Raw genomic sequence first — 21,819 nt, 5'->3', positions numbered from 1 at the left:
TGATCTACTCTCACTTAAGACACAACTCATCACAAACAAACCAATGGACAACAATTGCTTTGCTTTTTTGCATGAATGCATTTATTAATCATTATGCAATGTAAGCTCATGCTGCAGTCTCCTTCATCTTCTCCTGCTGTTTATCGGTATTTCTCAGCCAGGGCCAGAGCCAGAGCAGCCAGGAACTTGTCCAGAGCGACATGGACCTCAGGGGTGAAGTCGTTGGGGAACTTGATGGACAGGACCACAAGGAGGCAGTGAGAGATAATCTGAGAAAAGAACACAATCACACAGATGTTACATATATGGAGTTTTAGCTCCCCTGGGGCTTGGGGCATCATGTACATGGTAATAACAGATGGACCTGTTGCAGGTCTGGGAACCTCTCAAGGCCCTAAGTTGGAGGAACATTTTGTTTAAATGACATGCTATTATCTTGGGATCAGTTTGGCTCTGCACCTTGAAGTTGGCAGGGTCCACACGCAGAGTGAAGGCATGCAGCTCACTGAGGGCCAGAAGACCTCCTTTCAGGTCGTCGATTTTTGACACAGCATCTGCAACTCCTTTCATCACAGTTATTCCATGCTTCCTCGCAGAGGGAGAGCTGGGGCTCAGGTCCTTCCAGTGGCTGAAGTAAGTCTTAGTCTGCGGGTATACCGCCAGCATCCTGGGTAAACAAATGGGAGTGATATATAAATATATATAGCCTGAATGAATCAATGAATGTTGGAGCAGGTTACATCAGTCAGCTTTGGTTATATTTACCTAGCCACAGCATCGGTGCCGATGTCCTCCTCCTTTCCAGACACTTTAGCCCAGAAGGTTCTGACTGCGTCCTTGTCCTTAGCAGTGAGTGTAGTCATCTTGTCTTTCCTTGACTATTGTTGACTAGTCCGCCTAACCGTGGGGGTTTTATGCTTGAAACAGAGCATGGACACACCCAGGACCACCTTGATGATCGAAGATAGGCTCCGTGAGACGGTCCACATGATGAGTTGCAGTTTGTTTTTGAGATAACATAAAATAAACTTCCTACTGCGGCTCTTGAACCGAACCTCGATCATTGTCAGCAATGATTATAGGCAAAATCTGAAATTACTAGCCCATTTAAAATATATTTCAGATGTATCCTAATTTTATATGAGCAGGTCAAAGCATTAGGCAGCACATATAGTATAGCCTATTTTATTTTCATGAACAACGGATCTTGCAAAGTTTCAGCAATCGCTCCAGAGAAATAGCCTATGTTTACTCACTACCCCCAAACTGAAATAAATAAAATGTTTCATTTTAGTGACCGCAATTATTATTGTATTGATTTATTTTGATTTGATTTATTTTGCACAATAAAACAAAGCATCAACAACACAAGTAAAGTTCTGCAGATAAGTTTAAAAAAAAAAAAACCTAGAGGCTTGTAGAAAGAATCTCACCTCAGTAAGTATTATCAAATACAAAAGTCATGTAGAGTAATCCTTAAAAGTAAACAAATATGCAGAGACCAAGTCAAATCCAGGCTCTGCAATCAAGTAATATTATTTTTTGATTTTTTTATCAGTTGAAACGCTTCCAACATGATGACTTAAGTCAAGTGTTTCTTGCCATACATGGTGTGTGTCTAGCTTATCTAACCCACCAGCTGTCAGGGTGGATCCATTCAAAAAGAAGAAATAGATAAGATGTTATTCCAGGGTGTTTTTCAGCTAATAGTGTATAGTTACACAATGCTGCCTAACATAAATGGATATTGGCCGTTAATTGTAACCAAATGAACAGAGTAATTGTTTTAGGGCTAAAAGCTTTTCAATGTAGACAGAGTTAAGAGCTAAATAAGGCCACTGTTCATTTTGTTACTGTACAGACAGTTTGGCTTTACATACTCATAGTGGTCATGATCCTGATTAGTCCTGTTAGAGAATATAAAACTAATCTAAGAGAAGTGATCTATCATTTAACTGACATACTGTCACACAACAAAGGCTGAATCACTGAGGTGTGCTTGCTGTAAAGTCAAAGCTGAAGTGAGTGGACATTTTGCCTGACTAGTATTACATATAGCCAGATCTTTTCTGATTGGCTGATAGATGTGTCCTCTAAAATGTTATATTGTCTCAAACATAGTTCATAACAGCACTGTCATGGTGCAGACTAAAGGAATTTCTTTCATTGGCATGTTATCTTTTGGACTCCTCCCAAAGACAAGCAGCTGTCTGAGGAACACAGCTGGTGCTATGTCAAGTGTTTGTTTGAGATTATTGCAGACTCTAAAACTAAACATTGTTGCAGTCTTTTAAAGGAATGTACATTACATAATAAAAATAGACCACAACACCACTTGGAAACCCAAACCTATCTTAATTTTAGTGATGGTTTCATGTTGGTTCTATCTTCCAACAGCCGTGATTCAGGTTGCTTTTTTTGTGCTGAAGCCTCAAACCCAGGATGACAGCCATATGTGCACCATGCGGGACATACTTACGGTCTTGCAGGAGCTGCCTGAAAAGGGTCAAACCGGCTCCAAGGTGGGCTGGTTTGCAACTGTGATCACAGCTGGCCCAACCCAGGTTGGCTGGCCACAACTGGTGAGGATCGTAGAAGCAGAGCAGGGATTTCTGGCACAACTTCACCTTCTTCTAAGGTGCATGAAGAAGGAAAAATGTCCTAATGGGTACAACACCAGCAACACTTGTAGTATATAGAATAACTTTATTGTTAGACCAACGCGTTTCAGCTTGTGACAGATGACCCTGATGCCACAAATTGACACTTGTTGGTCTAGCAATAAAATTGTTCTGTATACTACAAGTGTGAGTTTTACCTCTTAACAACTGGTGAGGAGACATCAACGTGTTTAGCCATTTTTGCATCCCGTTTCATGATCGGACAGCGTCGTTTCAATACAAAGCATTTATGCCTAAAAGCATAACCAGTACTTAAAGTCCAGGTTATTTCACTATGGAGGTTTTCCCTAATCAGATGAATGAAGAGGTTTCTTTCCAGTGCCTGCTCAGTGCATGCATTGTCATAATACACAACATGCGCAGCAGCTTTGACAGTATCATTTCTTGTGTCCAAACTACAGGGAGCATCCTATAGGACATTTGCATTGGCAATGTAAATCATTAATGCAGTTTCCTCTGGGTTGGTTTCCCTGAAAGCATTCAGGGTACAGTACATTGCACCATCATATTCCTCTGTGGCTTTCCACAGAGGAATGAGGATGTAATACATTGCATTGCAGCATCCTGTTCCTCCAGGTAGAACTATGCATTCACAACCAGTGTTGATCATCATACTTTAAAAAAGTAATTAGTTACAGTTACAAATTACTTCTCCCAAAAAGTAATTGAGTTAGTAACTCAGTTACCACATTGTAAAAGTAATTAGTTACTCAGCAAAGTAACTGACGTTATTTTTTATATTCTATAACGCTATTACGTTCTGTAACATCTTTAACGTCAAAGATGTTTATATTAACTGATTGAAGAATAAAAACGCTATATATCACCTGTTGCTGACCCGAAAAATCGAGCGTTGCTTGTTTTAACCATAGACTGTAAATTATTAACAGTCTATGGCTTTAACAGAGTGGCTCCGTCTCCTTCGCTGGAGCTCATGCTAGCTGCATTTGGGCTTGGGTTAGCAGCAGCAACAAGTGTCGTGTTAGCATGTGTTGATGTGAGGTGCTTCATAAGATTCGAGTTTTTCCTGGGCATAGCGTGCATGTTACATAAACATTCTTGCCTTTAATTTCAATGAGCGAGAAGTAGTGCCGGTACTTCCAGTTCAAGAACGCTACCTTTGAATTTCCCTGGCTCGTCGCTATTGTCGCTGTCTTGTGTTTAGTGGTAGTCTGAGCGTGCAGCTGGTGTGTAGCCAAAGCCTGACACCTCGCGCTTCATTCAACCAAGTACGCGCCACTCTCAGTAACAATATAACGGCCTTGCAACAATGGGAAAAGTACTTAATTAGATTACTCTGTTACTGAAATAACGCCGTTAGTAACGCCGTTACTCCCAACACTACTGTTCACAACATATCCCCAGAGAATTAAGGACCTTTATGTTCTAGATTGGTTTATGTTTTAATCAGTGTTGTTAAACATTGATTATGCAATTGTTTCATTGTTTTACCACTTCAGGAGAATTGTGTGAGAGTGTTTTACTTACCCTGTTGTGAGAGGGAACTGTACAGCATTCTATCATGTTGATTCTATGTATACTGTATTTGTTTTTTGTAGTATAGAAATCACTGAGTATTGACTGCCACAGAACAAATATCCTAATAGCTACCAAAATGTATTAATGTCATTTTGTGTTGACATACATCACATGACAGTTTTGATCCTTAAGATACTGGTGGGCCAAGGGAAAAACTAAACCAGTTTATGTTGGAAGTTAAAACACCCTCTAGTGGAGATTAATAAAAGGTAGGCTACTAAGTGTATTGTTTTTGCAAACATGGATGCTTCACACACATCTTCAACCCCCGCAGCACAGAAGATACAATCACCATAGTTTCAAGGTTGGCACCATTTCAGTATATGACAAAATGTCTCCCCTTCTGTTCTTGAGTAGCGCGTTGAATAATGGCCAGAAAAGCATTTTTTGCAGAACATTATGATGTCACAGTGAAGTTGAGCTTTGGGATATAAAATGTCATGACTTCCTCTATTAGACATCTCTGTTAAATGTTGTCATAATTAGCCTAGATATTCTTGAGTTATGGCCCAAAACACGTTTTGTGAAGTCAAAGTGACCTTGACCTTTGACCTTTCAAAAGTGGATGTTTGTGCCAAATATGAAGACATTTCCTCAAGTTGTTCTGAGAGATCGCGTTCACAAGAATGGGACGGACAACCCGAAAATATAATGCCTATGGCGCAAGGGCATAACGAGAAAAGAACAATGTTTCCCCCCCTAAGAGACCCATTGTTATCATGAGCTCAACATGCAAACAAAGTAATATTGCAAAAGTATAAATACAATAGAAACAGTGTGGTCCACATTTATTAATTCATTGGTTTTCCAAAATGCACAAATTAGAAGAGGAGAAAGACAATCTAGAATTTTACATAAACCTTCATAAAACATAAACTAAAGAGCTTTGCGATTACATAAAGTAGGTGTGAGCTTAAAAAATCTAAATGTATAAAAAGATAGATAATTAAATAAAAAAAGTGTTTAGTTTATAAAATTTCAATTGCTTAAAAGAGAATATGAAAATCGTGAAAAAGTCTTTAAAAAGTAATAGAAATTTTGACATCAATAGTCTATGAACTTTTGTTCAAGGCATAATAACTACCAGTTTATATTGACATATATTATTTTGATATTCACATCTTACACGGCACATCCTTTAAAGACCCCAATCAGTCACTTTCTGGTTCCCTGACAAAACTTCTGACTACAGCAGAGGTGGCTACACCAGTGCTTTCAGTCATTTCTCAACCAAGTCTTGTTAAATCTTATAAACACAGAATATTACAAACACAGATACACTCTAATCTTTCCATCTTTTCCATCCAAAATACCTTCACGTATAAAAATACAAAGACCATAGTACCGTAGCCTTCAGAGAATAATGTTGACCTCTTTCCTTCTTCACACTGATGCTATGCCTCTGCTAATACTATCACCACACATACAGTGTCACAGAGCTGATAGGAGAGATACATCTTTGGGTACATTTTGGGAAATGTGGCAACACATAAAATAATATTTTTTCCTCTGGTTAAAAAGGTGTAATAAGGTAACCATTGCTTGTGAAATAAAAATTGTAATCCTTGGAGGTCCTGAATTTAGTCAACATTTAAAAAATCAATATCAAAAATACTCTAGAGTAAATAAACCATGTGTATAAATATTGATATACTGTTGAAGTTGTGTTTTCTGTATTACATTTTTGTAGCACCAATTAGCTACTTGATGTAAGGACACTTATCCATGAGAGGGGTGGCTTTTGTTATTCCAAATGACTGCGATGGTCACACACACATAATGATGCTACTGTGTAAGAGCTATTGTACGCATTACAATGAAAACACATCGCTCTATAAATCAACTAATATGAAATTCACATGGAATAAAACAACAAGTGTATAATAATGAACTGTGAAATTAATCAAATTAACAGTTTTGACTTATAAGTGCCACTAAAAACAGTGCTGACAACTGGATCACTGCAAGACTGGACTTTTCAGATAGTACCACACACACATACAAAGACAAAGAAATCCATGTTTTAACCACCACTGTGATTAAAAAAGACCACAGTGTACAAAGAGCAATGGATAACAACGGTGCAAGCTATCATGTAATTATCTGCACACTATAATGTACTTAAATTATGGAGGGTGAAAACAAACGCACACACAAATTAATTAATTAATTAAAGTTTCTGGTAAGTACACAGATGAAAAAAAAAAATCACATTGTTATATGAGTAGGTACTGTGGAGTGGCTGAAGCAGGCTTTATTTTGTTTCACCGGCAGGAGGAGAGGAACCCAAGAGAGGAGACTTCGGTGAAACCTAGACAAGTTTAAAAAACAAGGTATTGTTAAAAACGTTGATGTCATTCATGAGTGTTGATGGGGTTAGGGTTATATAAGGTGTGATTTGGAGGTGCAGCTACTTATTTACTTTGCTGGGACCAAGTAAACTGCAAAGTTTTTATTGCATGTGAACTGTAGGAACTGTTTCCGACTTTGACCTCGTTAAAAGCGAGTTCCAAGGTAAATAGAACGCAGCATAACAGTAAGTGTGCGTTAGCAGTGTATCAAAGTACTCACAGGGGAAGGAGGCTTCGCAAAGTTGAGGTGAGCATACAAAAGCACAGCAATGTCGTTCTGGCTGGCCTCCAGGGCTATGGACAGAGCAGTGCTGCCGTCCTGTAAGAAACAAGAGGATGATGGAGAGATGATGGATTTTGGGCAGGATTTGTCATAAGAACAACTGAGAGACAAAGAAAGGTAGACAGAAAGGAACAATATGCTTACATTGTCAGTGAGAGTGGCATCACAGCCCGGCACAGACAGTAGCTGGCGCACAATGTCCACGTGACCGTGTTCACAGGCACACATGAGCGCTGTGGAGCCGTCGTCATCACGGATGTTGACCTGTGCCCCGCAGGACAGCAGCGCCCGCACCATGTCCCCTCGACCGTGGCTGACTGCTAGCATTAGCGCCGTCTGACCGGCCTACAAACACACATTTAAAACCTTTAAACTCATCTTCAAACTAAACAAAATTGCTTTCATTTAGACAGCATTTGTTCACATGCTGCAGCATGCGTCTGGTGACTAAAACTCTGCAGTATAATCAGACATATTAGTGCAGAGTTCTGAAAAGCACATGTTAATGTTCTCTAAGTCACATTGTTTTGTTGTGTGTGGGGGTGCAGTAAAACCTAATAAACAGTAGAGGGCGCACCTGGCTGGCCTTGGCGTTGACGTCCCCTGTGCGCAGGAGCTGCAGGACGGTTTGCAGGTCATTGTCAGAGTGGAAGGCGGCCAGAGCTGTCAGCATGATGGCCGTGTAGCCCGCTTTATTCTGCTTGTCAGCATTACACAGGCCTGTCAGGTATGTAGGGCAATCAGTGTGACAGGTGATACAGCAGCAGTACAAACAATGACTGGGATGTGTGACGTGTTGGAGACAGGAATGTTTTAAGATTTGTGGCACTTCAACCTGATTACCTTATGTAATCTTGTCTCTCCCTTCACTCTTTCTCACGCACATACACATATATACACACACTGACACTCACCGGTGTCCAGCAGCAGTTTCACCACGGGGAAGTTGGAATGGGAGACGGTGTAGTGAAGCGCTGTATTCCCGTTGCCATCTGCCATGTTGATCACAAACTCCAGCAGCTGAGGGGAGACTAAGTCGAAGGTGTTCATATAGGCCTTGACAACAGTTGTGTCCGCTGCTTTGTGACAGGACACGCGCAGCCACTCCTGCAGCACCGTGGTGTAGGCTGCCCTCTGAGACAGGACACAATGAGGACGATAAGAGACACATACACACGACAGACTGTTAGAGAAATGCAAGAGCACAGCTAACATGCAGACTGACCATTATAAGCATATAAAAAATTAAGAAAGGGTTTGTTGGAAACCAATCCTCTGGAGAAACACACAGTTGTTTGCTCTTCCAGTACTTCCAGTTTTGCAAAAATGCTGAGAGAAATGTGGAAAAAAACTGGGTCTCGAGTTCAGTTCAGCAAACCCTTTCTCGGTTTCTTTGTATTACAAAAGCTTAAACTCTGTTTTCTAGACTAATTTAAACATTTAGATATCTTATATTAAAAGAACCCTATAACATCTAGTTTAAAAAGCACATAGTAAAAACATGCCTTTTTTAAGAGTCAGGGCAGAGTTCATGATGTTCTATAAATGTTTAGTGTGCACTGAAGATAAATCAATTTATCTTGATCGTGCTTTTGCTTGTAGTTGTCAGTGTGATAGCTTTAAAAAAAGGACACTCCTGGATTTGCTGGAAAGCAGTATCAATACTGAGTGGATTATCCTGGTTAAAAAAGTGAATTAAAACACCTACTGCTCCTTGTTGGCTGAAAGCATTGGGTTCCCCCAGGGCTTTCTGCAGGGCATGAAGAGCTGACATCAGGCTGTCACTCAGGTCCAGTCTGAGACAGACGAGGAGACAAAATCAGTCACTGATGCTCATACGCAGGCTTAATAGTACCATTATTACTATTATCAGTCTGTCCGTCAACCATGTGTATATTTACCTGACTTGCTTGGTCGGTGTTGTGGCAGTGTCATTTGCGAGGCTTTCCGCTGCCAGGTTTGGCTCCGATTGACTGGAGAGGACAGTTGTTTCTGACTGGACGGTGTATTTCTGCTTAGTAATCTCAGTGGTTTCAGTGACACACAGCGATGAAGTACAGGTAGCTGAGGATGTTATGGAGCTTTGTTCAGGAGTGGATTCAGTGCTTGATATTGTGGAGGTGATCTCCTGGGTGACTGTGAGTTTTTCTGATGACTGATTGACAGTCTCTTTAGAGGCAGCATCGTTTGATGGGCATGGAGGAGTTAAAATGGAGTCGAAGGCAGCGTCCGTTGCTGGTGACCCGGGGGCTTTGTCTGGCAGTCTAGTGTCTACAGTTGCAGACTGGTTGGGACTCTGCTGTGAGTCTGGAATGACGACTGGAAGTTTGACAGCAGTCTGTTGAGGTACACTGTTGCTTTCTGGAGGTTGGGAAGCCTTGCTGTGGGTTATTTGCTTGAGCTGGACTGCTGACTCTGGTAGTTTTTCTTTGGCTTCATGATATTCGCTGGAATCACTCCCCTCATCTGAGCTTTCGCTGCTGCTATCGTCTGATGATGTGGACTCGTAGCTGCAACACAAGAACAAGTTTCACTGTCAAACAACTTCATGTCTTTGCAAGTCATACACTGGATCAGTGGGTGAAAATGACACTTACCCTCCATTGACTCCAATGAACTGTAGGTTCTTCTTTGTAGAGGGAGATCCTGGTTCACCTTCTGCTTTCCGCTTCATGATGGACCTCAGAGAAGACTGGGGAGATGAGGCTGGAAAAGATACCAGTGATCATACATAAAGTAGAAACTTTATGTTGTTGGAACAAGTTAGAGTGATGGTCAAGGGGGGTTTTGAACAGAGTTCAGTCCAGTTACCTGTCTTAGGGCCTTCTTGTGACTGAACAGTCTCTGTGGATGTATGCAGGTGTGTCTCTTCTTCTTTTGAATGCAACAAACCAATCTGATTACCAGACGTGCTTACTGCAATGGCAGGATTAGCTACAGGTACCGAAGTGGACAACTCGCTCTTTAGGATGTCACGCACCTGCTTCGAGCTGACTGCAATCGGAAACTCAACTGGAACATCTGTGAGACAGAAAGAAGACTTCAATTTTTCAGCCTTAATTAATCAAATATCTTATGGAGGAATACAATAAGATAAAAGTAAACTACTTGATCCAACATTTTTCATAAGACCTTGTAAACACAAGCTCATATACCCTGATTTGTCAATTTACTTGTACAGTCTGATGCAATCCAATGGCAATGCAATAGATCCTGGTTTGTAATTAAATTTGAGTGTCAGAGACCTTCAGCTTGTCCTCTGTGGCCCTCCCCGACTCCACCAGCTGGTTGAAGGTAGGGGGAGCTGCAGGTCTCTGCTCGGAGCAGTGTGCCCACCTCCACGACAGTAGGTTGCTCCAGTGTGTACACCTGGATTCCCACAGTTCTCTGTTCCCTCTGTTGGGGCAGTTGTGTGAAACTGACCAGAGTGTGCAAGCTGCAGCCTTGTGGCTCCTGCCAGCCCACGCTGGTAGCCATGACTGGATGCTCTGCCCGAGGGGCCTTCTGGACTGCTGCAACCTGCTGTTGGCATTCCTGCAGTTCCTGCACCGTCCTCTTTAGCTGGACCTCAAGTTGACCCACTTGATTCTTAAGAGCCTCTGTCTCTGGCAGCAGCCCCAGATCCTCCTCCCGAACGCCGACTCCAACCTCACGACCGCCCCTCACGTTCTCTGGTCCCACTCCAATGGTGCGCACTTCCCGCTTCGCATCTGGTCGCGCTCCACCCACAATCACTGTGTCCTCAATCTCACACCCTGAGTCTTGAAGCTTGGAGCCCTCGGGTGTGGTGGGAGACAGTGGCCCTGCAGACCTTTTGCTGCTCTTAGCTCCAGTGCTCACATCTTCTTCAGGGATGTCGATGTAGAGCTCTCCTCTGGAACGACCTCGGTTGAAACTCAGACTATGACCCAGGAACTTCTGGCTCTTCAGCTGGACGCTGAGTTGCCGTTTCTCCTCCTGCAGGACAGAGATTTTGACCTGCAGCACAGGGATGGTCTTCACCTGCTCCTCAAGCTCCCTTATCTTCCTGAGGGCTGCAGCCATCTGCTCCCTGACGTGCTGCAGGTGTGCTGGTGTTGGGGTCACTGGGGTGGACAGGCCAGAACTCAATGGGGTAAAGGATCCGCCCCCACCATGGGCTCGGTTAAAGCTGTGTGCACTGCTGAGAGAGGTGTTAGAGCCTGCGATGCTGCTGTGCATGCTGCCCAGGTTGCCCAGGTTGGAGAATCTGCGGCCCTCTTTCTCCTCCTCCAGCTTCCTGCGTGCATCCAACAGGGTCTTCTCCACCCGGGCAGAGCTGAAGCTGGGCCTCTGCGACGTGTGGTAGCCTGGGGCACAGTAGGAGAAGGAGGAGTGTCGGCTGTCCATGCTGGTGTTGGAGCAAAGAGACTCTGTGGAGGTCCACCAGGAGCCGGTGTAGCCATAGCCACGGGGCAGGGAGCCATAGCGTGGCCGGCGTTGGATAGGCACCTTCTTGATAGTGTTTCCCTTCTCTATGTCGTTAACATATTTGAGAAAGTCTAGGTCCAAACGGTAGCCATAGGGGGTCTCCACTGAGTAGGGCGCCGCCTCCTGTTCTTTGCCATGCAGGGAAGGGGGAGCAGGCGGGTTGAGTTTCCCTGAGGGGGAAGGAAATCAACTCTTTAAACAAACGGAAATCTGCGTCTAATCTTGGGCTCAGACTTTAGAAAATAGCATTAACTTTGGGCTACTGTGTATTTATATTTACTCTGAAACAATCAGCAGATTAGGTAGGAAATGTAATTGCACAGTTACTATAACCTGACCTTATACGTGTCTAGATAGTTGTTAAATTATTTGGAATTTGTTTGACAGTTTAAATCCAAACAAAAATAATGAATTATCTCAAAATAACTTTTGCGTATTATTATAATATTATTATTATATTATTTAGTAAAACTAAATGAAACTGCACCTGGGAAGCCGGGGTCCATATGAAGCACCTGAGCCATAATGAGCCTGGGGCTGCTATTCAAACAGTCACCCAACAACTCTCACCTGTGTGGAGACAGACATGTGATGAATTTATAAATGAGCATACCAAATATCTTTAATGAGAATAAGAGTTGCTTTTCTTGCAGAGATAACAAGACAGGGGTTAAAGCAATAATACATGTTTGTGTATTCCCAACAGAAACCTGACAAGATCAGTGTTTATATGACCATCTTATAAATAGGCCTTTCTCACAACAGACATTTTGACTTGTCATAGTAGTAAAAGCACAGGTTTTATTCACGATGGCTCTGTTATATTAGTGTTCCAGTGAGAGTGACAGTGAGCGAACATCCACGATACAAGGACCCTGAAATCAAAGCAGCCATCCTTCGTTTTATCATTTACACCAGTGCTTTTCCTAATGTGACAAGTCAAAATGTCTTCTGTGAAAAAGGCATATGGACTACATAGATGCAAGTACTCAACTACATATGGTTTGCATGCCAGCAATAAACGATTGCTCTTTTTGACCACATAGTTGTTTTTTGTGTGATGGTCATAAATAGTTTTACTGTTTCTTTCACTACCTCACCATACTACCCTCCTGCCTCCCTGTCTAATTGTATCTGTTCATTTTTGGGAGCACAGTGGGTCACAGTCGATTGTGTGTTTGTTTCTGTTCTTAGCGTTCAGAGAAGAGGAGTTACAGAGGAAAGTTTCCTGGCAGCTAATACCAGGACAGAGGTTTGAGACTGCCAGTTACAACCTTATTAGGAATCATCTGTGCACGCTAACTTCGCCTCTCAATTTAGGGTTTACAGACTCTCTCCTCTTTCTCTCCCTCACTTTCTCCACAATTTTCACCCTCCTATGTCTTCTCTTATGTTTTCTTTTTATGTTTTTTTTTCTGCTGCTTCCTCCCCCTCTCAACATCAGCTGACAATCAGGAGGTTTCAGCTGGTCACTGTCTCTCTCATTCCCTCCACATTCACTTGCTCAGTACTTCGACACAGAAAGCATAGTGAATTGCTGAGAACTTCAATACATTTTTTCACACAGGGGTAATGCATTTTGACTCTTTATAAACAAAAGATTGTGCTTTTTCCTCCCACAGAGAACACCACAGTGCCAGCAACGACATAGAGCCCAAAACGCCAATGCCTCTGCGTTTGTGTCTGCTTGGAAAAGATTAACTTTCTAGGTCATCACTTTGTGGGAACTGAGGATGTAATGTTTAAGCCATCCACAGCATACCCATTTGAACCTCGTTATATTACTTTTGACTTCAGGGAGCTAAGATCAGAAGTTTAGACTGCAATCTCCACTTGTTTTTAGGGCATACTCAGTTCACTTCATTTTAAGGCTGTGTTTCTGTTCCCAGTGTTCAGCAACTGAGTTGAGCTTTCTCCCTTGCCCGCTATCTTGTGACCCTAGTCAGGGCTTGCTCGTTTGTGAAAAGTAGGGCACTTGGAAACGCTGACTAAATTCACTTGGTATTTTTGAAGTCCTGTAGTCAGTTTAATGTCCTGGTGCGATTCCCCTTATCTGTGCCCCTTCATCACCCTCTCATACCAAGATTGCCACACACTATGAAGCATGGAAATACTGTATGCATGCACATACAGACCCATTTTAACACTGACAGTAAAAGTTCTCCTCACTTCATTGTGATAGGAAAATATTACTACACTGTTAGCTTTATAGGGCAGCATCACTAAGCCAACTATATTTTAGCTTACAGTTAAGGAATTTATCAGATGTCCTGGATGTCAATTTGAAGACTTGCTTTACATTAGCACTGCCAAGATCCGAAAAAACAAACAAGAAAATACAAGTTGTTATGGTAAAAAATAAGAATTAAAAGACATCTCAGGCATGGCAGTGTGAGTGTCCGTTTATCTCCAGTATGGAATGAAAGCATTAGATAGATTATGTGCTGCATGTTGTACAGTGTGATCTGGGTATGCCTACATGTGTGAGAAAGTGAGAACAGGACAGAGAGAAGAGGAGTGGTTGGGAGTAAGCGAGCATTTCTCTGTGTGTGAGAGTGTGTGAGAGAGCATGCGTACAGGAGGGTGGAGGACAGCACTGACAGGGGACAGTTGATGAGATATAATTAGAATCTGCAGTTTAGCAACCAAACGTCCCAGCCCAGCAGACGAGACGGCTGACACTGTCCATTGCATTCCACTTTGAATGCAGTTTTCTACTCCTTCAAATCATATCTGAAAGATGTTTTATTCTATTATCTTTCCTGACTCTTGTTATGTGAAGCACAGTGGTCAACTTCTGTTGCGTTTACTTAAATAATAAATAAATAAATGAAATGAAAATGAAAATCTACACACACAAACTCACATTATTCTCTGCTTCAAAATGTCACTCTCCTTATTGCATCTCCAGGTGCCATTCGTCCCACATCACCCCCTTAAAGCGCCCACGCTAACAGGCCTCCACATCTGCTTCTCCAACAGTGGCTCATTTGGGGTTTCAGATCTGTGATGCATGTGGACGTACTCCCCCTGAGTGTGTATATGTGTGTGGCTGGGGTGGAGTGGTTGACCTTCCTCCCTCTATCTCGGCTCTCAAACAGAGTTCCTTTGAGAGGACATCTGAACAGAAACCAGTGTGCGTGCTTCCCCAGCGTCACAATACCATTCTTTCGACGACTTTCCCTTGCCAGCTTCATCCAGGACAAATGCCTTGCCCCCATTACACCCCCCTACCTCCCCATACAGCTGTATACCATACTAACGGAAGTTAACATTGCCTGGTCTACTCCCTCCATTCCCTGCTATTAAGATTAAGACAACCCTCAGGGGGTAAGATGCAGGTCACCCAGCACAAATTACATGTCTGTGGTATGTCCTGTAAGATGTCTGAATAACTGCATTATACTGTAGCATCTTTGACCCCTTGCAGAAACCAGTGCAAAATGTACACGCAATGCAGCTTCAGGTTTATTCATTTACAACCAAACTCTTGTATCTGGAGGATTAAAAACTGGATTTGATTTACAGCATGTGTATATATTCTTGTGCCTTTGGTGTATCAGAGAATTGAGACCACCCTGAAAAGTGATTTAAGATGCCAGTCTTCATTTCGAGGTCATCTCTCTTCGGTTTATCAAACTCATTGCTTCCATTCATTGAGTCACCTCATTATTATTGCCATTACAAAGGATTAGACCTTAGTATTGCTAAGTCAGAAATACCACTCTTCCCACCACCCAGAGAAGATCTTTATGGATTTTTCCACTGCCTTACTGACTTTCTCAGCCTTTGGTGATTACTATTCTGCTCTAGCTTGGGAATGGTTTGTGAATTAGGAAAAGAGGGATTTATTTTCCGCTTCATACCAGCTGCTTGCGCTGCAAGGATGGGATCTCTACTCCCCAGGCTCCTTGCTCTCTCTTCCTTTTCTTGCACTCTTACAGTCAGCACCTGTGGGAAACAAGTATAAAGGAAACTTGAGCTGAAAACTCAATTTAAAAGGTGTGTAGCTCTGTTGACAGAGATCAAAATAGACAGGTTACAAAAGAGTGGCCCCCGCAAGACTATAAACACAGGTTGCAAAGCTGGAAAAAAAACATTAAAAAAATCCAAAACATTCCAGTGGTTTTGACTGACACGCCGGATGTGAACAATATACTCCAATGACATGCCAATCACTCTCTGACCTCCTTGTAGTGCAGCCTGGATGAAGCCTGATTCATGCATAGCTGCTCCCCTCCTCTTCCAGCTTTCTAGAAATACTCCCCCCACCCCATTCCTCTCTCCAAGTCAAGGCTCTCTAATCAATTCAAGGTTGTGAGCCTCCCTGCCATGTGATTGGGCAATGTTTTCTGTTTTCTTGCCTCTGTGACTCGCATCCCCAAATCCATGGGCAGACACGCCCTCAAGTTTTGTGGGAACATCCATCATCTGCACAGATCACCTTAAAGCCAGACTGATTTCATGGGCCTTATAATGCGTTCCCTTCATGGACAACACATACTTGAAGCTTGCGCTGTAACCTCTGCGTGCATGTCCACCAGATAAGCTGCATGACTGCGTCTGCTGATTCTCATACATTCTGCTCTGGCTGCTCAGAGCTAGGCTGCTGTGTAAGAGTGGTCGACATTTTGTCGGGGGGTCTTGCAGCCTAAAAAACATTGATGGATGACCTTTGCATAATATCATAACAAAACTTGTTGTTGTTCAATTCATTGTTTCATATTGTTGTCATGCCAATACCACAGAGGGTGGAGGGGTAGGGGGAGAAACAGACCTTTTAGACTGGAACGACAGCCAAATCACAAAGAGCCATTCATTCAGCCCCTAGTTCCACAGCTGGTTCTAATATAAAGCAAGGAGGGGCAGCTCAGAGAGAGAGAGAGAGAGAGAGAGAGAGAGAGAGAGATAGAGAGACAGAGAAAAATTATGTGTGCATGAGTATGTGGTAAGGAAATCTGCTTCAAAACAAACAAACAGTTGAAGAAGTGCTGTAATGGACCCACACACTGACATAAACTGGAAATAGAAGGACTTTGTGATTGATATCTAGATCTAAAAGTGCCTTAGGCTCCAAAAATGGCCAGCTATCTGTGATGCTAATTGTGTAAGATAATACAATATTATGAATGCATCCCTACACGATTTTAGAAACTTATATATCAATGCCATAAACTGCTCTCAAAGGATAGGATTAAAGACAGTGAACTATGTGGTTGGCAAATACTTGTGTAAGACAAATACCAAACGTTACAGGAGACAACTTGAACTCCCATCGACTCCCACACAGCACAAATGAAAACACACAGATCTCCTAACACTGTCTGAGGCCTGAAGACTCCCACAGATCAACAAACACAGCTGTAGCTTTTAAGTTGATTTATTCAGGTAAGGGCACCAATGATATGAATGCCAAGTGATTTAGATGTGAAACCTGATGGTATGATTATACATTTCTGATGTATTATCCCCCTAATAAGTAGCAACATTTTGACAAAAGATGCACCTTTTTTCGAATGTCAATTTAGCATAAAAAGGCAGTGCATGTGTCACTTTTCTCATACCAAGCTAATTGATGTGACAAAACAGAGACGATGTGGCAATAGTCTGAAGTCTGATGAAGAAAGGGTTACAGGAAAAGGGAGCTCCATCTTTCTATTCCCAAAGGATCCAGAAACAACCCAGTCACTTCCTCCCAGCCCAGAAGAAAGAGTAACAAGGGGAGAGCGCAAACCAGAAAGAAAAAGGGGTAAGAAAGAGAGAAAGCAGAGGAGAGCAGTACAGTATGGGAGGGAGGGAGGGTGGGAGAGAAAGAGTGGGAATGTGAGGAAAGAAAGGCAAAACTGCAGGAGGAGGGGGGGAGAAAAAAATAAATGCTGCTAAAAGTTTTAGATGGAAACTTCTCGAATAAGAAGACCATGACTGTTCGCAGAGTTGGACTCCACCAGTATGAATCACTGCTGCTGACACCAGAATGTATTCTGCTGCTGTAAACGCAGGAAGAACATCAGAAAGATCACACAGGCTGCAGGCTCCTCACAATGAGAATATACAGTTTCAAAAGGACCTTTCCTCATAATCTTAAATGGCTCCGCCTAAAAGATTACCATCATTTGGGCATTCCACTCCTAAAAATAGAGCGACAATAGAGAATCCCTATGAGAAGCTGCACTTTGTCTAACTAAATAAAGCTGATTGTTGTTCAGAGGTTTTCTTCTCAGAGTAACAGGCCGCAAAAACCTTAATATAGATATGGAGAAGAGTTTTAAATGTTAGGCTACATAAAGATCACAACAGGACACACGGTTGTTAATCTATCTACCAAGACTTCTTTGTCCTCCTCCTCACTCTGCAGCACAGATGGCTTCATTCAGCCAAATGGTCCTGCATGAATAATAAATCAAAAGAAATTACAACAAATCTCTCCCCTGAACAGCTGAAGAATGCTAAATGTAGAAGCAACAACAGCCATTTGTCACTAAGCATAATGTAGCTGAACGGTGTACGTCACTGCTCAACAGACAGGGCCTTCACCACGAGGCCAGATGATCTCATATCAACATGGCAATACAGTGTGTTGTTATGCTGCTGGTGGACATGTGGTTTTTGACTAATTTGGGCTTTAAATTCAGGACAGTGAAATCATAACCCAGAGTGACGTCCCCTCCAGGATTCTCTGCCCTTTTGCAAAAAGCCCTGTTTTTTACATTAAGCAGTGGTGGTATGGAGGAGCAGACGGCGCTGGGCTGAGCAGTCTGGCTAGAGTACGGCCAAGGGGAGGGGCCGGCCAGCTCCCATTACTCCTGGAACAGGAGCAGAGTAAACACCCGCAAGTCTCCTATTGGTCATTGTGCTGTCCTCCAACAGGAAACTGAGCAAGGGTGGGGCTGAGCTGCAAGGAGCGGCCCCGGAAAAAAACATAGAAATTTGGGAGAGAAATTCCGGTGCAGTTGTGTGTGGAGGTGGGGATTAAAAATGATGCCGAGCAGAGAGGCCAGATTGCTGTTTTAAGGAAACTGTGGGGTCTGGAGGGGAGGAAGACAAAGTCCAGATGGCAGTAAGACGGATGGTGGAGAGCCGGTCAGAGCAGTGTCGGGGTTAAAAGCTCAGGTCAGCGTTTGTTGTGGTACTGAGCATACATAACACAGCAGAGCAGAGGAAGTAACCTTACTGCAGCAGTGATGTAGTAAAGTGGTTCCCTCTCAGGAATCTAATCAATTACTTCCTGATTCAATGAGAGCTGTTGATCAAAAGACTGCGGACATAAATAAAATAAAACAGGCCAGGAAAATATCCACAACATTGACTATTCCAACACGTGGACAGAAAAGTCCATCTTGCTTTTCTTGTATTAATGTATTAAAGAAGATAAAGTGAGATTATTTGGGCAGTTAATCACTGTCCTTACTGCCTCAAAAGCCAGATTAGACCATATGTTCACTGAACATGCTCCTATACTGGTTGCCCTAATCAGTATAGTTAAGTAGGATCATTAACCCTCTCTGTCTTCACCAAATCAGGCTGATGCTACTTCTGCAATTTACTGGGCCGAAAGTTTATCCCTACTTTATAAACTAATCAACCTCTAATACAACTAAGAACTTTGGGTTTTATCATAAGAAATGATGTTGCAAAAAAGTTTAGGGTGCCTTGGAGGGTAGAAAACATGAACAAGATACCTATTTATTTCTGATCTAAATGGGGTAATGGTGCAAATTTTATAAAAAGAAAAAAAACAACCTGACTGCATGTATATTCACTGAAAAGGCCTGTTAACATTATAGATCATTTTATCACTAACTTTCAGTGATGAAAATGATCATTAATGCTGTGTATTGTTTTAACAGAACAGTTCATTCATCATGCAGTAAAACTGTCCAGAATTGCTTGTCAGTGGTAGACCCTAGACAGTGACAGGCAATCTCATACAGGTTCAGGGTGTAATTTCATTAGCCTCACTAAACCATTTAAATGCCCGGCGTGTGGCCCAGTGTGCAAATGGGGTTTATAACCCTGCATTCCTTAACAGCACCCCTGGGTCCAAAAGCTGTAATGAGACAATCACATTCCAGTTTGGTTTAAAAAAAAAAAATAATACTGCTGAAGGAAACTCCTGCTGCACACGAACCTGACCAGAGAGATTCCCAAACTGCAGTCTGGGGGACTCCCAGGGGTCTCCGTTAGGATTCCAGGGGGTCCACAGACAAACGAGGAAGAGTCAGGTTTCACTGTTACACTAACACTCACAAGATCTCAAAACAATAAGGAAATATTCAGTTGCCTGTTTATTAGGTACGCCTGGCTAAAACTAATACAAGATTCCTAGAGTATACTAAATATTAGAGCCACAAACAACGGCCATGTAACAGAATTAATGACAACACAGAGCCCGCCTGAGTGCCATGCAGCTGCTACAATCTTTGGCTATCTGCTGGTAGGTGATTTAATACAGCTAGCAGCCCATTACACGACAGCAGGACAGTGGTGTATTGTATGATCCAGTGTAACAGGCTGATGACTACCCCCACATCCTGCCAACTTCTGCATGTCCTTCATCATAACAACATCTGATGTGTTTACTGATGAATCAGGACCATCTACCACACATATTATGAGACATCCTGTCACATTAAGTTAATTCTTAAAACAGCATTCCTCCATATTAACATAAGACAAGGGGGAAACATTCATGTTTGCCTATTAAGACCTAACATATTAGTTTATTAAAAGGAAATCAATGAGGGTCATCAGTTTAGAGCAAGTGCAAATTATCACAAATGCAGTTAAATTGAGTTTTAAGTTGGTTCCCCCTCTCCCTGCCCAGCTGACATATACAACCCCATCAGTCCTCATCCATCTTCTGAGGGTAGAAACTCCTCAGTGTCCACTGACCGGCTACAGGCGGCGAGACGAGCACATTTGAGGGCAAGAAGCGGCAGCGAAAAGCTGACGAACATCTGGAAGTAATGAGAGCTTGCAGATTGCACGGACCCACCCTCTCCCCTGAGTCTTTAGACTTTACTGAGCTTTCCCTTTTTTGTTAATGAAATTAGAAAACGAACATGTGTGAGGCATTTGGAAAAATTTCATAATCAAGGACAAACAGAAACAAATGCGTTGCTCTTTCAGACGTGACGTTGGGGGAAATATGGCTTTGCAACATGCAGTAAGCTACTGTCTGTAAGCTCGCTGCAACACCGAAACTCCTGCTTTAATTCACGAAGACAAAAGTTGAGGTAGGTCGCGTGGCAACCCTGTCTCTATGAGCCCTCTACGAAAACATCACTGTAGGCTGCATGAATTTAATAGATAGCATTCTGTATAGAAAATGCAAAGCTTTTGTAGAGACATTTCACCTATTTTATAACATTCAAACTCAATGAACGGGTCGCCGTAAACAACACATCAGTTTGAAAGATTCACTTTTAGTACATACAATAGGAATATCATTATTCTTATATTATAGAGATTTTCCGTTAACGGCGCTTCTCGCCGCCGTGCAGTTAGCCTCCAATGATGCTCTGAACAAAAAGGCACGCACCGGAGGAGGATCAACCGTGAGACTCAGTTTAACATTCCTCTAAAGGTTAACGCTCATGTGGAATTATGAAACCTAATTAGTCTGAACAGTAGTAATGGGAGTATAACTGAATCTGGGGTGGTTTTGGAGGATAAAGGACCCGTTACTTCGGAAAGACAAGACCGGGGGAATGGGCAGGACCGACGCTTCACAAAGAAGTCACACTCACAAGAAGACGCCTCGTCTGGAGCGCTTTAAAATAACAGTTTGACAAAGAGAGACTAATGCAGTTATCAAACAGAGAAATTGTAGCTTATAAGCTGTTCTTACCTGCCCTCTAGAAATCCTTTCAGCCGCCTCGGCCCAGGAGCGCTCACACTGACAGAGAGACAAAAACACTGCAGCCAAGATGCTGCTCGCCCCCCCTCCCGCTCTTCTTAAAGGGCCAGCGGCCACGAGGCCAAGCAGCGAGCTCACACCTACGGCTCACTCTGTACCTCCATCATCTAGATTCTACACTACAGGGGGCATCCAGTCATCGGAGAGGGCTTCATTTACCGCCAAGGATCCTCGCTTCTTCGTGGACCTACAAGAAAGAGTCGTTAAGTAAATCTAAACACCTCCACCTAAGTGAAAGTAGTTACTTCAAGTTACAATTACTCCACTACAAGACCTGCATTCAAAATCGTAGCTACTTAATTAAAAGTACAGACGTATTAGCAGCAAAATTTAGGCTACTCATTATGCAAAATGACCACTGTCATATAGGATGTAGCTGGATTATTAGTAGGTTATGCAGCATTTTATGTTGTAGATGGTTAAAGTAAACCTAATTTTAACTACTTACTGTTGAGTAGTTTAATACAGCAGTGCATGATATTTTGATGAAATAGTTTGGATGTAAAATTCACAATATTCGCCTCTGAACTGTAGTGAAGTACAAATATAAAGTATAGCATCAAATAAATGATCTAGTATGCAACAAGTAGGCTATTA

General features: G+C 42.5%; 2 protein-coding genes across 3 annotated transcripts; both read right to left on the bottom strand.

Moving 5' to 3' along the window:
- Positions 1-48: 48 nt before the first annotated feature.
- On the bottom strand, positions 49-889 carry LOC120574999 (hemoglobin embryonic subunit alpha-like). Its single transcript, XM_039825559.1, has 3 exons — positions 766-889; positions 460-667; positions 49-269 (listed from the first exon to the last, which is right to left on the bottom strand). The coding sequence occupies exons 1-3, from the start codon at positions 861-863 to the stop codon at positions 141-143; spliced, it is 435 nt and encodes a 144-aa protein (XP_039681493.1). The 5' UTR covers positions 864-889; the 3' UTR covers positions 49-140.
- A 4,095-nt stretch (positions 890-4,984) lies between these two features.
- Positions 4,985-21,243, bottom strand: kank2 (KN motif and ankyrin repeat domains 2). 2 transcript variants are annotated; one of them, XM_039825466.1, is made up of 13 exons: positions 21,154-21,243; positions 15,170-15,254; positions 11,791-11,873; positions 10,100-11,473; positions 9,666-9,875; positions 9,452-9,560; positions 8,756-9,364; positions 8,563-8,650; positions 7,769-7,988; positions 7,432-7,574; positions 6,999-7,199; positions 6,792-6,890; positions 4,985-6,531 (listed from the first exon to the last, which is right to left on the bottom strand). In XM_039825466.1, the coding sequence occupies exons 3-13, from the start codon at positions 11,825-11,827 to the stop codon at positions 6,475-6,477; spliced, it is 3,147 nt and encodes a 1,048-aa protein (XP_039681400.1). In that variant the 5' UTR covers positions 11,828-11,873; positions 15,170-15,254; positions 21,154-21,243; the 3' UTR covers positions 4,985-6,474. The 2 variants fall into 2 exon arrangements, with proteins under 2 accessions (XP_039681400.1, XP_039681402.1); XM_039825468.1 differs by lacking the exon at positions 15,170-15,254 and having other exon boundaries at positions 21,154-21,229.
- Positions 21,244-21,819: the final 576 nt, after the last annotated feature.

Source organism: Perca fluviatilis, chromosome 15, assembly GCF_010015445.1.
Source record: "Perca fluviatilis chromosome 15, GENO_Pfluv_1.0, whole genome shotgun sequence".
Classification (NCBI taxonomy): Eukaryota; Metazoa; Chordata; class Actinopteri; order Perciformes; family Percidae; genus Perca; species Perca fluviatilis.
The sequence above is the reverse complement of the archived record's forward strand: the minus strand, read 5'-3'. Positions and strand labels throughout refer to the sequence as shown.

What these genes read in the sequence shown, in the direction of transcription:
- kank2 (XM_039825466.1), bottom strand. Translation starts at nt 11,827, where the DNA reads ATGGCTCAGGTGCTTCATATGGACCCCGGCTTCCCAG. An exon ending in ACAAGAAGGCCCTAAGACAG is followed by an intron (nt 9,561 to 9,665) that starts GTAACTGGACTG and finishes TATCTTTTCCAG; the next exon opens with CCTCATCTCCCCAGTCTTCT. An exon ending in GAAACTGCTGCTGGACACCG is followed by an intron (nt 7,575 to 7,768) that starts GTGAGTGTCAGT and finishes CATACCTGACAG; the next exon opens with GCCTGTGTAATGCTGACAAG.
- LOC120574999 (XM_039825559.1), bottom strand. Translation starts at nt 863, where the DNA reads ATGACTACACTCACTGCTAAGGACAAGGACGCAGTCAGAACCTTCTGG. An exon ending in GGCACCGATGCTGTGGCTAG is followed by an intron (nt 668 to 765) that starts GTAAATATAACC and finishes TTGTTTACCCAG; the next exon opens with GATGCTGGCGGTATACCCGC. An exon ending in TGGACCCTGCCAACTTCAAG is followed by an intron (nt 270 to 459) that starts GTGCAGAGCCAA and finishes TTCTTTTCTCAG; the next exon opens with ATTATCTCTCACTGCCTCCT.